General features: G+C 49.2%; 1 protein-coding gene across 1 annotated transcript in view; it reads right to left on the bottom strand.

The window, feature by feature from the left end:
• Positions 1-506: 506 nt before the first annotated feature.
• The window catches only part of rims2b (regulating synaptic membrane exocytosis 2b), a gene marked incomplete at both ends in the record, with an annotated part of 93,800 nt that continues 77,485 nt past the window's right edge, over positions 507-16,821 (bottom strand). Inside the window, 8 exons of the mRNA XM_080527182.1 lie at positions 507-707; positions 994-1,133; positions 1,975-2,076; positions 2,805-2,917; positions 3,778-3,919; positions 4,359-4,567; positions 6,122-6,270; positions 14,405-14,607. Coding sequence (XP_080383308.1) covers positions 507-707; positions 994-1,133; positions 1,975-2,076; positions 2,805-2,917; positions 3,778-3,919; positions 4,359-4,567; positions 6,122-6,270; positions 14,405-14,607 — 1,259 coding nt within the window. The remainder of the gene's footprint in view (positions 708-993; positions 1,134-1,974; positions 2,077-2,804; positions 2,918-3,777; positions 3,920-4,358; positions 4,568-6,121; positions 6,271-14,404; positions 14,608-16,821) is intronic.

A 16,821-nucleotide genomic window follows, 5' to 3' on the forward strand; every position in this document is an offset into this window, starting at 1 on the left:
ACAAAAACAAGTAAACTAACGTTCAGAAAGACAATAACAGGGCTTCTGTAGAACTCATCATTCACTTCTCATTCTCAGTAGGATTCTTTTTTTTCTCTCTCTCTCTCTCTCTCTCTCTCTCTCTCTCTCTCTCTCTCTCTCCTCTCTTTCTCGTTCTCTCCATCATGGCTTGAATCTAGACTGATCATCTAGTTAGTTAGTCACTTAATTCCTCTCCTCCGCTGACCCAGGCCTTCCTCCTCCTCCTCCTCCTCCTCCTGTGCCTGCTCCTTCTGTCCCGTCCCACGGAGGGGAGGGTGCTGTTCCTGTGCGTGGCCAGGCAGGGGGCGCCACTGACGCCCCACCCTCCAGCCTTCCCTTCTATTACGGGCTCAGAACACACGACATCAAGCATGCAGTGTAACCGGGGGCGACGGGGACGTGGCCCGGACGGCGGCCGGAACCGTTAGTTTACCTCCCCCCCTCGCTGGTTGCTATAACGACGACGCTAGCTGTCCTTGGATGCGCTACGACCGAGCGTTGAGTTGGCTTTCGAGTGCTGCTTTACTAGTTAAAGGGGCCAGGGTTGGGTCCACCAATGAGGTGGGCGGAAAGAGCTTGAACCAGCCAATCACCATGTTGGACAAGTCTAGATCGTCCAGTAGGATCTGAGCAGCTCCCATGAAGGACTTGTGGTCCATGCGCCCGTAGTCTCCCCACACGATGATCTGTACAAGCACAGAAACACATATTACTCACATGACACTTACACTTATATACTTACACACTCATGACACACACTCATACACTCATTTATCTGACACACACGTATATGACACTTACACACTCATAGGACACACACGTATATGACACTTACACACTATATGACACTTACACACTCATATGACACACACTTGACACTTACACACTCATATGACACATACTATGACACACACTCATATGACACTTACACACTCTTATGACACACTTATGAGCCCTCCAGTTCTGTGGTACCTGTAACACTTTGCCCTCTGGGCTTTCCTCAAACTGCAGCTGCTGCTGGTAGAGGGGGTCCAGGGTCTTCCTGGCCAGCCTGGTCTTCTTCTTCACTAAGCACTTGCCGTTGTCCATCAAGTACACTTTAACATAGGGCGCTTCAGAGAGAGGAGAGGGGAGAAGGGAGAAGGGAGAAGTACACTTTAACTTAGGGCGCTTCGGAGAGAGGAAAAAGGAGAAGGGAGAAGGGAGAAGGGAGAAGTACACTTTAACTTAGGGCGCTTCGGAGAGAAGAGAGATGAAGGACACCGGTTGTCAGTGTAGAAGTGACTAGTGTTGTGGTCGATGGTCTAGGGGCAGGGGGCGGGGCGGGGCGGGGGGAGAGGCGTTCCAACCACTGCCTCAAAGAGCCACTGGGTGTGGAGTTTTTTTATTCCATCCCAGCTCTAACACGTTTGGTCAGATTAGAATACAGTCAACTCCTCAGTCTGGTTATAATACAGTCAACTCCTCAGGGTCTTCAGTCTGTACGACTGCTGAACTAAGCTCATGAGGCATTTATTTATTAGTTATATTCTTCAAGAATCGATGGCTATACTGTATATCATTATTTAAACATCCATATATGGATGTACCAATCCCAGATTGCCCCTTTAAAAAAAAGTTGAATCAGCTGGGGATAACCTGCTCTATGATCTACTACACACTGACCTGCTCTGGGCTCTACACACTGACCTGCTCTGGGCTCTACACACTGACCTGCTCTGGGCTCTACACACTGACCTGCTCTGGGCTCTACAGACTGACCTGCTCTGTGATCTACACACTGACCTGCTCTGGGCTCTACACACTGACCTGCTCTGTGATCTACACACTGACCGGCTCTGGGCTCTACACACTGACCTGCTCTGGGCTCTACACACTGACCTGCTCTGGGCTCTAGACACTGACCTGCTCTGGGCTCTAGACACTGACCTGCTCTGGACTCTACACACTCACCTGGCGTCTGCTTGTTGCCTTGTTTACCCACAAGGCCACGGGCTCTGATGACCTCAACATCCAGACGTTCCTTCCTGTACACCATGCCGATCTGAATGTCACCTGCAGGTCCCAATTACAATACACTGACAACATTTAACTTTAGTCACAATTACAACCCTCTGTGCAACACTATGTGCAATATGACAACCCTAGTCGTCTATCTGTACAGTATAGTATAGTGGATAGTGTACATAGCCTTTATTTATGTAAACCAGCTCCTTCCCTTCTTGTGTTTTTTTTTCTTCTTTCCTAACACCAGGGGAGCCACCCCTCCTAAATTTCGTTGTTTGGTACCTGTACTATAGCAATGACAATAAAGACCATTCATTCATTCATCATTCATTCATTCATTCATTCATTCATTCATTCATTCATTCATTCATTCATTCATTCATTCATTCATTCATTCATTCATTCATTTATTCATTCATTCATTCATTCATTCATTCATTCACAATTACAACACACAGACAACATTTAACTTTAGTCACAACTACAACACACAGACAACATTTAACTTTAGTCACAACTACAACACACAGACAACATTTAACTTTAGTCACAACGACAACAAACAGACAACATTTAACTTTAGTCACAACTACAACACACAGACAACATTTAACTTTGATCTGAATGTCACCTGCAGGTCACAATAACAACACAAAGGCAACATGACAATCTGTTTGGTAAATGACTGGCTTGGTTGCTCCTGTGTCTGTGTGGTAACCATGACTACGGTAGGGAGCATTAGACAGGACAACTGGGGAGGGAGGGGCGGAGCTTACCCATAGGGGGCGTGGCCAGAGTCTGTCTCCCGGCCAGCTGGGCGGGGCCCAAACCTTCCAGGAACTCAGTGAAGTGTTTGTCAGACGTGATCCGCACGCCTGGGAAGATGAGGCTAGGAGAAGAGAGTGAGGACGTCTGTGATTGGTCATCCTCACTGTCAATCACTCTGATCCTACTAACTCATCCCGGAGTCCCGGAGACTCACTTTATACCTCAGAAGAAATAGAGAACAGGATGGGAGAGAGGGGGGGAGAGGAGGGTGGGACTGAGAGAGAGAGAGACAGAGAGAGGAGGATGGGATAGAGAGAGAGAGAGAGACAGAGAGAGGAGGATGGGATAGAGAGAGAGAGAGAGACAGAGAGAGGAGGATGGGATAGAGGGAGAGAGAGAGAGAGAGAAAGAGTGAGAGAGGGAGAGAGAGAGAGGAGGATGGGACAGAGAGGAGGATGGGACAGAGGGAGAGAGAGGGAGAGGAGGGTGGGACAGAGCGAGAGAGGGAGAGGAGGATGGGACAGAGACAGAGAGAGAGAGAGGGAGGATGGGAGAGGGAGAGAGAGAGAGAGAGAAGGAGAGAAGGATGGGACAGGGAGAGAGAGGCGAAGGCAGGTGATGGAATGGAGTACGAGAGGAGGAGGAAGATGGCGTGATGAAGGCGAGATGTGATGAAGGAGGGGCGTGACCTACGCTCCAGGCTTGGACAGAGAGAGAGAGAGGGAGAGGAGGATGGGACAGAGAGAGAGAGAGAGGGAGAGGAGGATGGGATAGGTGTGACCTATGCTCCAGGCTTGGAGAGAGAGAGAGAGAGAGGGAGAGGAGGATGGGACAGAGAGAGAGAGAGGGAGAGGAGGATGGGAGGGGCGTGACCTACGCTCCAGGCTTGGACAGAGAGAGAGAGAGAGAGGGAGAGAGGGAGAGGAGGATGGGACAGAGAGAGAGAGAGAGGGAGAGGAGGATGGGAGGGGCGTGACCTACGCTCCAGGCTTGGCCTCGGCGTCAGGGTCAGCTGACTCCCGGCTGGGCTGGCGGGTCATCCTGCTCTTGAACTCGATGGCCAATCCCGTCTCTACGCTCCTCTGGATGGGCAGGCGGATGATCTTCTTCTTCCCCTCCTCCTCTGTAAGGGGGAGAGGGGAGAGATGTTAGTACTGAAATATTCATTTTACTCAAACACTCAATCAGAGAAACTGATCATGTTGCAGTGGTCTCTTCATGTTCTCCAGAGCTGTAGGTGTTCTGTCTATTATATGTGTGTGTGTATGTGTAATTTATTTATTTTCATTTTTATTTTATCTGTCCTTCTTCTAGCACGACGGCTGCCAGTGGCCCCAGGCCTGAGCATAGATGACTTTCTCCTGCTGTGACTGGTGGACAGATGATTCACTTACTTAGTCAAATGTATTTGTTGTAAGTCGCTTTGGATAAAGGCGTCTGCTAAAGTTACCTAGCAACCAGAGGCATATCCCGAAGTGTGAGTTGTGCGCGTATGTACGCCCGCTCACGCTCGCTTGTGTGTGCGTGCGCTCGCTCGTGTGTGTGTGTGTGTGTGTACTCACCCTCGGGGTTGAGCTGCGAGGCGCTCTGGCTCTTCTTCCCCAGGCCCACCATGGCAGCCATCTTGGCGCCGAAGCTGGAGCGCCGCTTCCTGTCGTCGTCGTCGTCGTCGTTGCGGCCCAGCGAGCAGATCTCCCCGCCCACGCTGGACGACTTCTGGAGGTTGGCGCTGCCGCCCGCCTGCCTGAGGGTCAGAGGGGACGCAAAGGCACTGTCAGCCACGGAGAGGGAGGGGGGGGGGGAGGGGAGGAGAGGAGGTGGGGAGGAGGAGAGGAGGGGAGGAGGGGAGGAGGAGAGGAGGGGAGGAGGAGAGGAGGGAGGGGGGGAGAGGAGTGGAGGAGAGGGGGGAGGGGAGGAGAGGAGGGGAGAGGAGGAGAGGAGGTGGGGAGGGGAGGTGGGGAGGAGGAGAGGAGGGGAGGAGGGGAGGAGAGGTATGTACTAGTTAATACTAGGTATTAGTTATTACTGGTTATGGTACTAGTTAATACTAGTTAGGGTACTAGTTAATACTAGTTAGGGTACTAGTTAATACTAGGTATGGTACTAGTTAATACTAGTTATGGTACTAGTTAATACTAGTTAGGGTAATAGTTAATACTAGTTAGGGTACTAGTTAATACTAGTTATGGTACTAGTTAATACTAGTTATGGTACTAGTTAATACTAGTTAGGGTACTAGTTAATACTAGGTATGGTACTAGTTAATACTAGTTAGGGTACTAGTTAATACTAGTTATGGTACTAGTTAATATTTTACCTGGTATCATTGGCTGGTTTCTTTTCCTCCACCTCCTCCTCCACCAGTTCCTCTCCCTCAGACCCTGTCGTGTCCCCTCCCACCGAACCCCCTCCCCCTCCCAGTCCCCCTCCCCCTCCCCCTCCACCTCCCGCTCCCCCTTCACTCCCACCACCCGACGTCCCAGCCACTTCCTCTGCCACTGGGGCCTGTGCCGCATCTCCCGCTTCTCCTCCCCCTCCTCCCCCCCCTCCTCCTCCCCCTCCCCCTCCCCCCTCCCCTTCCCCCTCCATGGCCTCAGAGCGGCTGGAGACCCAACAATGGCAAGAAAGGAAGCATGCAAAAGAAAACAGAGGAAGAGAGAGGCAGAAAAAGGAGAGGAGTGGAGGAGGAGAGGAGAGGCAGTTATAGGTGACCGTGAATAAAGAGCATTCTCACCTAGACAAACAGACAGACAGACAGACGGAGAGACAGACAGACAGAGAGACAGACAGACAGACAGACAGGACACACACCAGGATCCCCCAGGTGAACAGGACATACACCAGGATTCCACCATGACTACCAGGTCACCATGACTACCAGTTCACCCTGACTACCAGGTCACCATGTTTATAAAACATTTTCCTGACCATGTGGCTTGTGGCCAGTCTTTTGGCTCGGTTCCATCTCAATCCACTGAATTTCAGGTAGTAAACTGACATTCCAGACACACATCCTCCCCGTTGAGAAAGCATGGTGGGAATGTGTCACGGGAATTGGGAACTTCCTGTACTGACCCCCAGCCCTGTCTCCCTGTGAGGACAAACTCCAGGCCCCTCTTCAGAGGGCGGGAGGGATCCCCCAGGAGGCCCAGAGAGGGACAGGATCACAACACACTGCTCTATACCAGTGTAATAACACAGTAATAACACTAGAACAACACAGTAACAACACTGTTATTACACAGGAACACAGGAGCAGCGTCGCGTAAAAGTGTCGACCTCAGGGAACGTGAAGGGGGGGGTTAGGGGGGGGGGCGGGTCCTACCTCATCTTGCGCGTGCCCTTGGCCCTCTCTGATTGGACGGACATGTAGCTGGTGCTGCTGAGGCGCGAGGCGCTGGACATGGCCGACACGTCGCTGACGTCGCTGTCCGACGACTTGGTGGAGGCGTTGTCCGAGCCGCGCAACGGGAGCTGCTGGGAGAGGCACGCATACGCCGTTAACACCACACACCTGGAGGAGGCCGGGGGAGGCCGGGGGAGGCTGGGGGAGGCTGGGGGAGGCCGGGGGAGGCTGGGGGAGGCTGGAGGAGGCTGGGGGAGGCCGGGGGAGGCTGGAGGAGGCTGGAGGACGCTAGGGGAGGTCGGGGGAGGCTAGGGAAGGCTGGAGGAGGCTATGGGGAGGTCAGGGGAGGCTAGGGGAGGCCTGAGGAGGCTGGGGGTGGTAGACATCAGAGGACGGGCTCATTGCAATCCTCGGAACGGAATGAAGAATGTTTGAGACCAATGAGCCCGTCCTCCGATTTCTACCTCCACCAGCCTCCCCTGTGAGAGACAATATCACAGTTCATCTGTGAGTCAGAACACGCAGAGGTCAGGAGGCCACGGCCCCCAGTACCAGAGGGGGGGGGGGGGGGCTGTCTGTCTGTCAGAGTCCTGGAGGTGAAGCCAAACACTGTGGTTGTGTAGCTACCCTACACACTGTGGTTGTGTAGCTACCCTAAACACTGTGGTTGTGTAGCTACCGTACACACTGTGGTTGTGTAGCTACAATACACACTGTGGTTGTGTAGCTACAATACACACTGTGGTTGTGTAGCTACAATACACACTGTGGTTGTGTAGCTACCCTACACACTGTGGTTGTTAGCTACCGTACACACTGTGGTTGTTAGCTACCCTACACACTGTGGTTGTTAGCTACCCTACACACTGTGGTTGTGTAGCTACAATACACACTGTGGTTGTTAGTTACCCTACACACTGTGGTTGTTAGCTACCCTACACACTGTGGTTGTTAGCTACCCTACACACTGTGGTTGTTAGCTACCCTACACACTGTGGTTGTGTAGCTACAATACACACTGTGGTTGTGTAGCTACCCTACACACTGTGGTTGTGTAGCTACAATACACACTGTGGTTGTATAGCTACCCTACACACTGTGGTTGTGTAGCTACCTTACACACTGTGGTTGTGTAGCTACAATACACACTGTGGTTGTGTAGATACAATACACACTGTGGTTGTGTAGATACAATACACACTGTGGTTGTTAGCTACCCTACACACTGTGACAGGACGCACGTCACACACCGCAGAACGGCCTTCCGAAGGCTTGTCTCTGCCTCTCTTCAGTTCTGTTACCATAACAACTCACACTGGCACTTAGAGACAAACCTTGATGACATAATCTATGTGCACACTGTCTCTATCTGTGTGTGTGTGTGTGTGTGTGTGTGCGCGCCAAGAAAATAGAATGTATCGCCTAAAATACACATACTTTGAGCTAAATTGCAAACTCAGCGTGTGTGATAGCATTCCTTCTGTCTGTACCTTCTGTCTCTACCTCCACCAGCCTCCCCTGACAGACACACACATTGTTCCCCATGCAGTAGCAGCTTTAGAGGAGAGGGAGGTGTACTCACCTTGGACGGCTCCTTCATAGCACCTGCAGAGAGACAGGAGAAGTTAATAATAATAATAATAATAATATATGCATTTATTAATAATACATTTAGCTGATGCTTTTATCCAATCCACTATCACCACACACATCCCACCGCTAGGGGGCGGTAGGCTGGCTAGTTGGTTTCCTAGCACAATAACTACAATGGGCCCTAATGTGTAGTTGCACACATTGGTAAATTGGGGACAAAGTTGGCCATCTTTACCGTAATATTTCTAATAGATGCAAAGAGAGATAATCCGATGGGAGTTTTGAATACCGCCTCTGTATTTCCATGCTATGCATTTCCATGCTATGCAATCCATTTTCAGACTGTTTACCAAAAAAAACCTTGATTGAGAAATTCCAGTTCTCTCAAAACCATTGTTACAACAACCACAGATCAGACAGCGTCTGCTAGACCAGGGGGGTATTCCATCAACATCGCTAAAGGAAAATCCAGGCTTATTTTTGATAAGTCTCCCAAGATTTATCAAAATAAGACTGGATTTTTTTTCAGGGACGTTGATGGAATACCCGCCAGTGATCCTGTGAAACACCTGCTCCTTGACGGAACTGACTCAGGCCTCATCCACAGACCTCATCCACAGACCTCATCCACAGGCCCCATCCACAGGCCCCATCCACAGACCTCATCCACAGACCTCATCGACAGGCCCCATCCACAGACCTCATCCACAGACCTCATTCACAGACCTCATCCACAGACCTCATCCACAGACCTCATCCACAGACCTCATCCACAGACCTCATCCACAGACCCCATCCACAGACCTCATCCACAGACCTCATCCACAGACCTCAGCCACAGACCTCATCCACAGACCTCATCCACAGACCTCATCGACAGGCCCCATCCACAGACCTCATCCACAGACCTCATCCACAGACCTCATCCACAGACCTCATCCACAGACCTCATCCACAGACCTCATCCACAGACCCCATCCACAGACCTCATCCACAGACCTCATCCACAGACCTCATCCACAGACCTCATCCACAGACCTCATCCACAGACCTCATCCAGGGGATGAGACTCATCCACAGCATGGTTTTACCCAGCCTGCTCCTCTTTGAGTCCTGGAGCAGACGATCTTACAATAAGTAAATAATCTGCCTAAAGTAAGTGAATCAACTAAACATCATAATCATTGCAGGTGAATAATATACCGTCTGTCCGACTAGAATCCTCTCCTGTTGCCCTACAGGGAGCCTGAGAGGAAACATGTGTGTGTGTGTGTGTGTGTACCAGGGTTTCCGTTAGAAAAATTTGCCGTCGGACATCGTGTCCGGGAAGAATTCGATTTACCGGACAAACGTGATATATTCCGGTCATCATATTAAAATATAATAAAAAAAAAAATTTCAAAATCATATATTTTTTTCCTCCAAATCTAATATAGCTGTTTGTCGCGGTGATTACTGTTGTGTAGCGGCCTATATATGCCATTTAATGTCTATTTCTCATCCGATACGATTAGATGCGAGCTATATAATATATAATAATATAACATGATTTGACGCATGCGCGCTATGCCATGCGTCAAATCCAGCGCTGAACGGGTCCAGCGCTGAACGGGCGCCTCACTGGGAACTGAACAGACAGCATCGATCAATGAACGGACTCCACATTACGTTAACTGAAGTTTGTTAAATTGTTTGGGATTAATGTGAGTTTTCTATTTTCTCTTTACAGTTTTACCCTTTTTTTTTTTTTTTAAATCAATAAAACAACGTCATTTCTATAAGTCTCGCTGGTTGGGAAGGCATTTCGTTTAGCTCGGGAGTATGACAATGGGAAGAACATAACTGTTTATTGAGAAACAATTGATAGGCAGTCTGGGATACGTATATAAAGAAATACCACAATGTCTAGATGTATAACATTTTATTGAACAGTAACAGTGCAAGCATGTAGGCTACGGGGAACAGGGATTTTGGTCAGTAGGTCCTTTGTACAGAGGGCGTTTCTCTCCGACAACGCGTTCCCAGGTACCATGGAAGTCATAGGTAGTCCAGCACACTGACAGAGAGACAGACAGACAGACAGACAGACAGACAGACAGACAGACAGACAGATAGACAGACAGACAGACAGACAGACAGTCAGCTTACTTCTACCCTTTTGAGTGGAATTACTCCTTTAATTAGCTGTTAGCCATCTCAAAGCCCCCTGAGTTGCTCGTCAACACTGAGAATAGACCACATTATAGAAACCAAAACACCGTTTTTTTAAATCCACAGGGAATAACCGAGAGTGTAAGGAAAGGCACACCCAGCGCTGTCAGTGGTGGGGAGACTTGAAGTGGCTTTGCTTGATTTCCATCACAGATTCAAGGATTGAAACACTGATGAAAATAGGGAGTAATAGTGATGGGATTATTTTAGATTATTTTAGATTAGATTAGATTAGATTAGGTGAGATTCAACTTTATTGTCATTGCAGAGTACAAGTACCAGACAACAAAATGCAGTTTAGCATCTAACCAGAAGTGCAAATAGTGATATAAAAACAAACACTTAACTTTCGGGGAAACTGCTAAAATAAAATAAATTAAATAAATTAAAAAAGAAAGCGACTATTAGCACCGCCGAATGACAACAAACGTATGAGTAATGAGTAAAACAATGTCACTTTTATAGTATGTTGTTTAACTTGCCGTTCGGTCGCCATGGCTCTGGTGTGTGTAGCAGCTTCAGCTAGCTGGCTGGAAACTTCTAGGGGTGCGTTCGTAAACACGCTCTGAGAGCGCCGGAGCGCACGCTGGCTTCGATGTCACAGAGCGACCGAGTCGTTCGATTGGACGAGAGGCGTTCCGCGAGTGCTGATCGGATTTCCAGAGCGTGTTTACGAACGCACCCAGCCAGCTTTAGCGAATTGTATTCAAAGGGAATTATTTTCACCGGACAATATGTCCGACGACTTTTCAATTTGTCGGACTTCACCAAATTTTACCGGACAAAGACCGGCAATTGCCGGTTAACGGAAACCCAGGTGTGTACACTGATAGTATTTATGTCCTTTAGATATTGTACATTTAAGTGGACATAAATAAAGCATTTAAAATGTGTGTGTGTGTGTGTGTGTGTACGTGCCTGCGTTTGTGTGAGTGTGTGTGTGTGAGTGTGTCTTCGTGCATGCATGGATGTGTGTGCACGTGCGTGTGTTTGTGTGTGTGTGTGTGTCTCAGTCATTAAACAACCGTACTGTGTGAACTCTCTCATTAAACAACCTTACTGTGTGAACTCTCTCATTAAACAACCTTACTGTGTGAACTCTCTCACTAAACAACCTTACTGTGTGAACTCTCTCATTAAACAACCTTACTGTGTGAACTCTCTCATTAAACAATCTTACTGTATGAACTCTCTCATTAAACAACCGTACTGTGTGAACTCTCTCATTAAACAACCGTACTGTGTGAACTCTCTCACTAAACAACCTTACTGTGTGAACTCTCTCATTAAACAACCTTACTGTGTGAACTCTCTCATTAAACAACCTTACTGTGTGAACTCTCTCATTAAACAACCTTACTGTATGAACTCTCTCAGGCCTTAAACTCACACATCCTGTAGGTCAGGGTGCTGGAACCTAACACACCTACCACACACACCTACCACACACCTACCCCAGCACACACACCACACACACCTACCACACACACCACACACACCTACCACATCACACACACAACTACCACACCACACACACCGCACACACCACTCACACCTACCACATCACACACACCTACCCCACCACACACACAACTACCACACCACACACACCTACCCCAGCACGCACACACACACACTGAGACAGCCCTCAAGAGCACAGCAACATCACACCCACTGGAAGAGGGGGATAAAAAAGGAGGAGAGGAGAGAGGGATGGATGAGACACAGTGTAGGAGGAGAGGAGAGAGGGATGGATGAGACACAGTGGAGGAGGAGAGGAGAGAGGGATGAGCCACCATACCTTGGTCCCCATCGGGTGGCAGTGACTCCTCAGCTAGTCAGATGACGGTGATGACAGAAGACAACAAACACCACAAAACAAACAAGTGAAAATGTAAACAAGACATCACATGACACAGACATCGCATGACCCGCGACAGACATCACATGACCCGTGACGTGGTTGAGGAGAGGCCAGGGCAGACTGGCTGACAGAGAGACTCTACATGCAACTAGAGGAGCTAAAAAGATAAGCTTTCAGAAATGAGGAGATTGAGTGTGTGCGTGTATGTGTGTGTGTGTGAGGGGAAACAGGGTAACCATGACAACTGCCTGGAGACAAGTAGCAGCTCAGTCTATCGTCTGACACAGACAGACACCTCCGGCACCGAAGGGTTGAAGGGTCACGACTACAGGGTTGAAGGGTTGAAGGGTCGCGACCCCACGGCTGCTACAGGGGTCAGACACACGCTAACGCTAACTGGTACCTGGCCGCGACGGGGCGGGGCTAGCTGGTATCGAACCGCTAGCCTTCTTCTGCTGGTCCTCCCATGTGACCTCTGACACACACACACACACGCACGCACACACACACACACACACACACACGCACACACACACACACACGCACACACACACACACACACCCCACAGAGAGAGGACCGTCACGTCACAGAGTAACACACACACATGCACACGCACACACACACACACACACATACACACACACACACATCACAGAGAGAGGATCGTCACGTCAGAGTAACACACACACACACAAGCAGGAGCATGCAAGCGCACACACACATGCAGGCACACACAAGCAAAAGCGTGCACACACACACACGCGTACGAGCTTGCACGCACAAGCACAAGCGTGCACGCGCGCACACACACACACACGCACATGGAGGTAGAAATTGGAGGACGGGCTCAATTTAACGTACGGAATGGAATAAGGAATATTATGGAACACACGTATGTGATACAACTCCTCACTGCTTTCCATGGATTACAATGAGCCCGGCCTCTGATGTCTACCTCCACCAGCCTCCCCTGGCTGAGACATCATTAAGCTTCAGTAACGGCCAGCGTGCATCTCCTGCGTGAGACGTTACTCAAACTAAAGCACTACTAGGCCCTCTGCAGGCCAGTCTGTGCTACTGCAGGCTAGGATGCATTTTCTTTTCAGCGTAATCAAATGTTATACCTTTAATATTTCTCAGGATAGCCAAACCGATTCTACTGTGGGTTAGGGAATCTAAAAATGATAAGAGTAATGTACGTGTGTCATTGAAAATACACATGACACACACACACACACACACACACACACACACACACACACCATGCCGTATCCTCTCTATAGAACACCATGCTGAAACTCACACTACAGAGCTAACTATGGAGTTAAACTGCATCACACACACACACACACACACACACACACACACACACACAACTTGCCTTTTCTCCCAGTAACAGGGGGGGTTTTAAGGGTGGTGGCATCTTATTGGTGGAGAACAGACAGAGACCAGAACCATCAACCACAGTACACAGACACAGACCAGAACCATCACATCCACACAGACCACAACCATCACACATCCACATCCACACACAGACCAGAACCATCACACATCCACACAGACCAGAACCATCACACAGCCACAGAGACCAGAACCATCACACAGCCCCACACAGACGACCAGAACCATCACACATCCACACAGACCAGAACCATCAACCACAGTACTTAGACAGAGATCAGAACCATCACACATCCACAGTACTCTATACATGACTGACTCTGGAACACCTGAAGGAAATGGACTGTGCACAAGTGTAGTTTTGTCTGTCTTACTGTTTGTACCTGTCTGTCTGTACCTGTTTTATGAAATGCTATAAAAATAAACTTGCTTTGCCTTGCCTCCATCACCGCAAACAACAACAATGTCGCTTTTTTCGAGATGTATTCAAGATCTGCCTAAAACAAACATGAACGATGTCCACCGCACCGTTGATGCCTGTTCAAATGTGACATGTCATGAAAATATTGGCATCAAACCCACTCGGTTTTCACTCACTGTGAAATGTGTATGAATCGTGTACATTGTACTTCCTATTTCTTTGTACCTGCAGCAAAGCAGCCATCTTGTTGTTGTTTGTGGTGATGGAGACAGTAAAACAGGAAACTGATATCTGGCCTTTCAGGGAAACCGGACGTTCAAAACTACACTTGAGTCCACACAGTATGTCTACATCCTATTAGTATCTATATACGTAGCTCAGGGGAGGCTAGGGGAGGTAGAAATCGGAGGACAGGCTCATTGTAATGCATCGATTACAATGAGCCCATCCTCCGATTTCTACCTCCACCAGCCTCCACAGATGTAGCTCTATACAGGATAGACTGTTAGTAGAAAAGAGGCTGTTCTTGTGGTGGGGGGGACTATGTTAAAAGAGAACTACGTTAAAAGTGTAAAGAAACATGTGAGACACACCTGGAGTCTGTGTTGGGGCTGGGGTAGGGGTTAGAGGAGGGGTTGGAGTTGGGGCTGGGGATGGGGTAGGGGCTGGGGCTGAGGCTGGAGGTGGGGTAGGGGATGGGGCTGGGGTAGGCACTGGGGTTGGGGCTTGGGTAGGGGCTGGGGTAGGGGTTGGTGTTGGGGCTGGGGCTTGGGTAGGGGTAGGGGCTGGGGGAGGCACTGGGGCTGGAGCTGGGGCTGGGGCTGGGGCTGGGGCTGGAGCTGGGGCTAGGGGCGGGGTTGGGGCAGGGCTGGGAGCAGGGGCTTGGGGTGGTGGTTGGGTCTGGATTGTGGGCGGGGCTTGCTGTTGGATTGGGTGCGGGGCTTGGTATTGGGGTGGGACTTGCTGCAGCACTGGGGGTGGGACATGGTATTGGACAGGGGGTGGGGCTTGCTGCTGCACTGGGGGTGGGACATGGTATTGGACAGGGGGCGGGGCTTGCTGCTGGATTTGGGGTGGGGCTTGGTATTGGGGTGGGACATGCTGCAGCACTGGGGGTGGGGCTTGGTATTGGACAGGGGACGGGGCTTGCTGCTGGACATGGGGTGGGGCTTGCTGTTGGAATAGGGGCGGGGCTTGCTGTTGGACTGGGGCCGGGACTGGTTGATATGCAGGAGAAGGAGATCGGTTCTGTGAAGGGGGAGGGACTTGGTATTGTGAAGGGGGAGGGGCTTGGTATTGTGAAGTGGGAGGGGCTTGGTGATATACAGAAGCCACCGTTGTTCCTGTTGTGGGTGTGGCCAAAGAGATGGAAGACGAGATGGAGAGATGGAAAAGAAAAGAAAAAGCCCAGTGAGACAGACAGACAGACAACAGACAGACAGCATCATCAAGCAGACAACCAATCAGAGAGCAGTACCTTCCTCTCTAGGGCTACGTTCACACTGCAGGTCTTGATGCTCAATTCCGATTTTTTACACAGATCCGATTTTTTTGTTTGGCAGTTCACATTACTTATATTTGACCTACATTGACTCCCGTGTGAACATTCCACGGCCCTGAACAGACCCGCATGTACACGACAGGAGCGCATAATAATAATAATAATACATTAGACTTAGCGCTTTTCTAGACACTCAAAGATGCTTTACAAACTGAGTAGTAAAATAAAAAGAAACAAAGGTATAGGGGTCTAATAAATTTTTTGATTACTAAATCTAAATCTAAGTCTCTTTGTAGGATACAGGTGTACTCTGTATACAGCAAGTATATCTAGATTTATGATATATGATAACATGATGACATATATATGATAACATGATGATGACATATATAGGATAACATCATAACGTTACAACCGGTTTCATTTTCAAGTTTTTGTACAGCGGAAGCCGGCAATGATATGAGCAAGTGCGTCTAGAGTGCAAGGTTGCCAGATGGGGCGGGTTACCGCCGAATGGGCTACTGGATCTAGCGGTTATAGACTGGTTAGGCTGGAAATTGTCAATCCCATTTGGCAACCCTTCTAGAGTGACTTAAAGTCACATTAAATGCGACGTGACAGTTCAGACGGGGGCGCCGTTGCTAAATATCAGATATGTACCGATATAATACCACCTCTGAACGCGACCCAGGTCGGATTTTTAAAAGTCTGATTTCACGTGACTTGCGCTGTTCCCACGGTCATGCATAAATCAGACCTGAGTCGCATGTCGGCAAAAAAAATCGGATTTGGGTCACATTTCACTGCCATGTAAACGAAGCCTAGCTGACACGGTAGAACTTCCAGCTAGGACTGAACAGCTGCAAGTCGACACAGAATTCCGTCCACGTGGCAACAGAACACGAACCCAACAGCAGCACAACATGGACTTTATGGACCACACAAGGCTTGGTGCTGGAGTACAGTGGTCACATGTGGAGCTAAACGTTACAGGAACTGTATAGCAACGCGCTGAAGCTAAACAGGTAGCACTGATGCTAAACAGGTAGCACTGAAGCTAAACAGGTAGCGCTGAAGCTAAACAGGTAGCACTGAAGCTAAACAGGTAACACTGATGCTAAACAGGTAGCACTGATGCTAAACAGGTAGCGCTGAAGCTAAACAGGTAGCACTGAAGCTAAACAGGTAGCATTGAAGCTAAACAGGTAGCACTGAAGCTAAACAGGTAGCACTGAAGCTAAACAGGTAGCACTGAAGCTAAACAGGTAGGGCTGAAGCTAAACAGGTAGCACTGAAGCTAAACAGGTAGGGCTGAAGCTAAACAGGTAGGGCTGAAGCTAAACAGGAAGCAGGAAGCTCTAACAGGAACAGCCTTATGAGGCCTCAGGAGCTACAACAGACCAGACCAACAGATCACAGGAGCTACAGACCAAACCAACAGATCACACACCTTGATAAGGCTCAATCATCTCCTCTGCGTCTTCTGGGTGATAAGAGAGAGAACCAAGCTAGGATGTTATACCACAATGTCTGCATCTGAATGACATGCAGGGGAGGGCTGGTGGAGTTGGAAATGGGGACGGGCTAATTGTAATGCATGAATAAAATCAAATGACACCATTCCTCATTCCATTCCATGCATTACAATGAGCCTGTTCTCCGATTTCTACCTCCACCAGCCTCC

This window comes from Nansenia antarctica (assembly GCF_963989245.1).
Source record: "Nansenia antarctica genome assembly, chromosome: 3".
NCBI classification, from domain to species: domain Eukaryota; kingdom Metazoa; phylum Chordata; class Actinopteri; order Argentiniformes; family Microstomatidae; genus Nansenia; species Nansenia antarctica.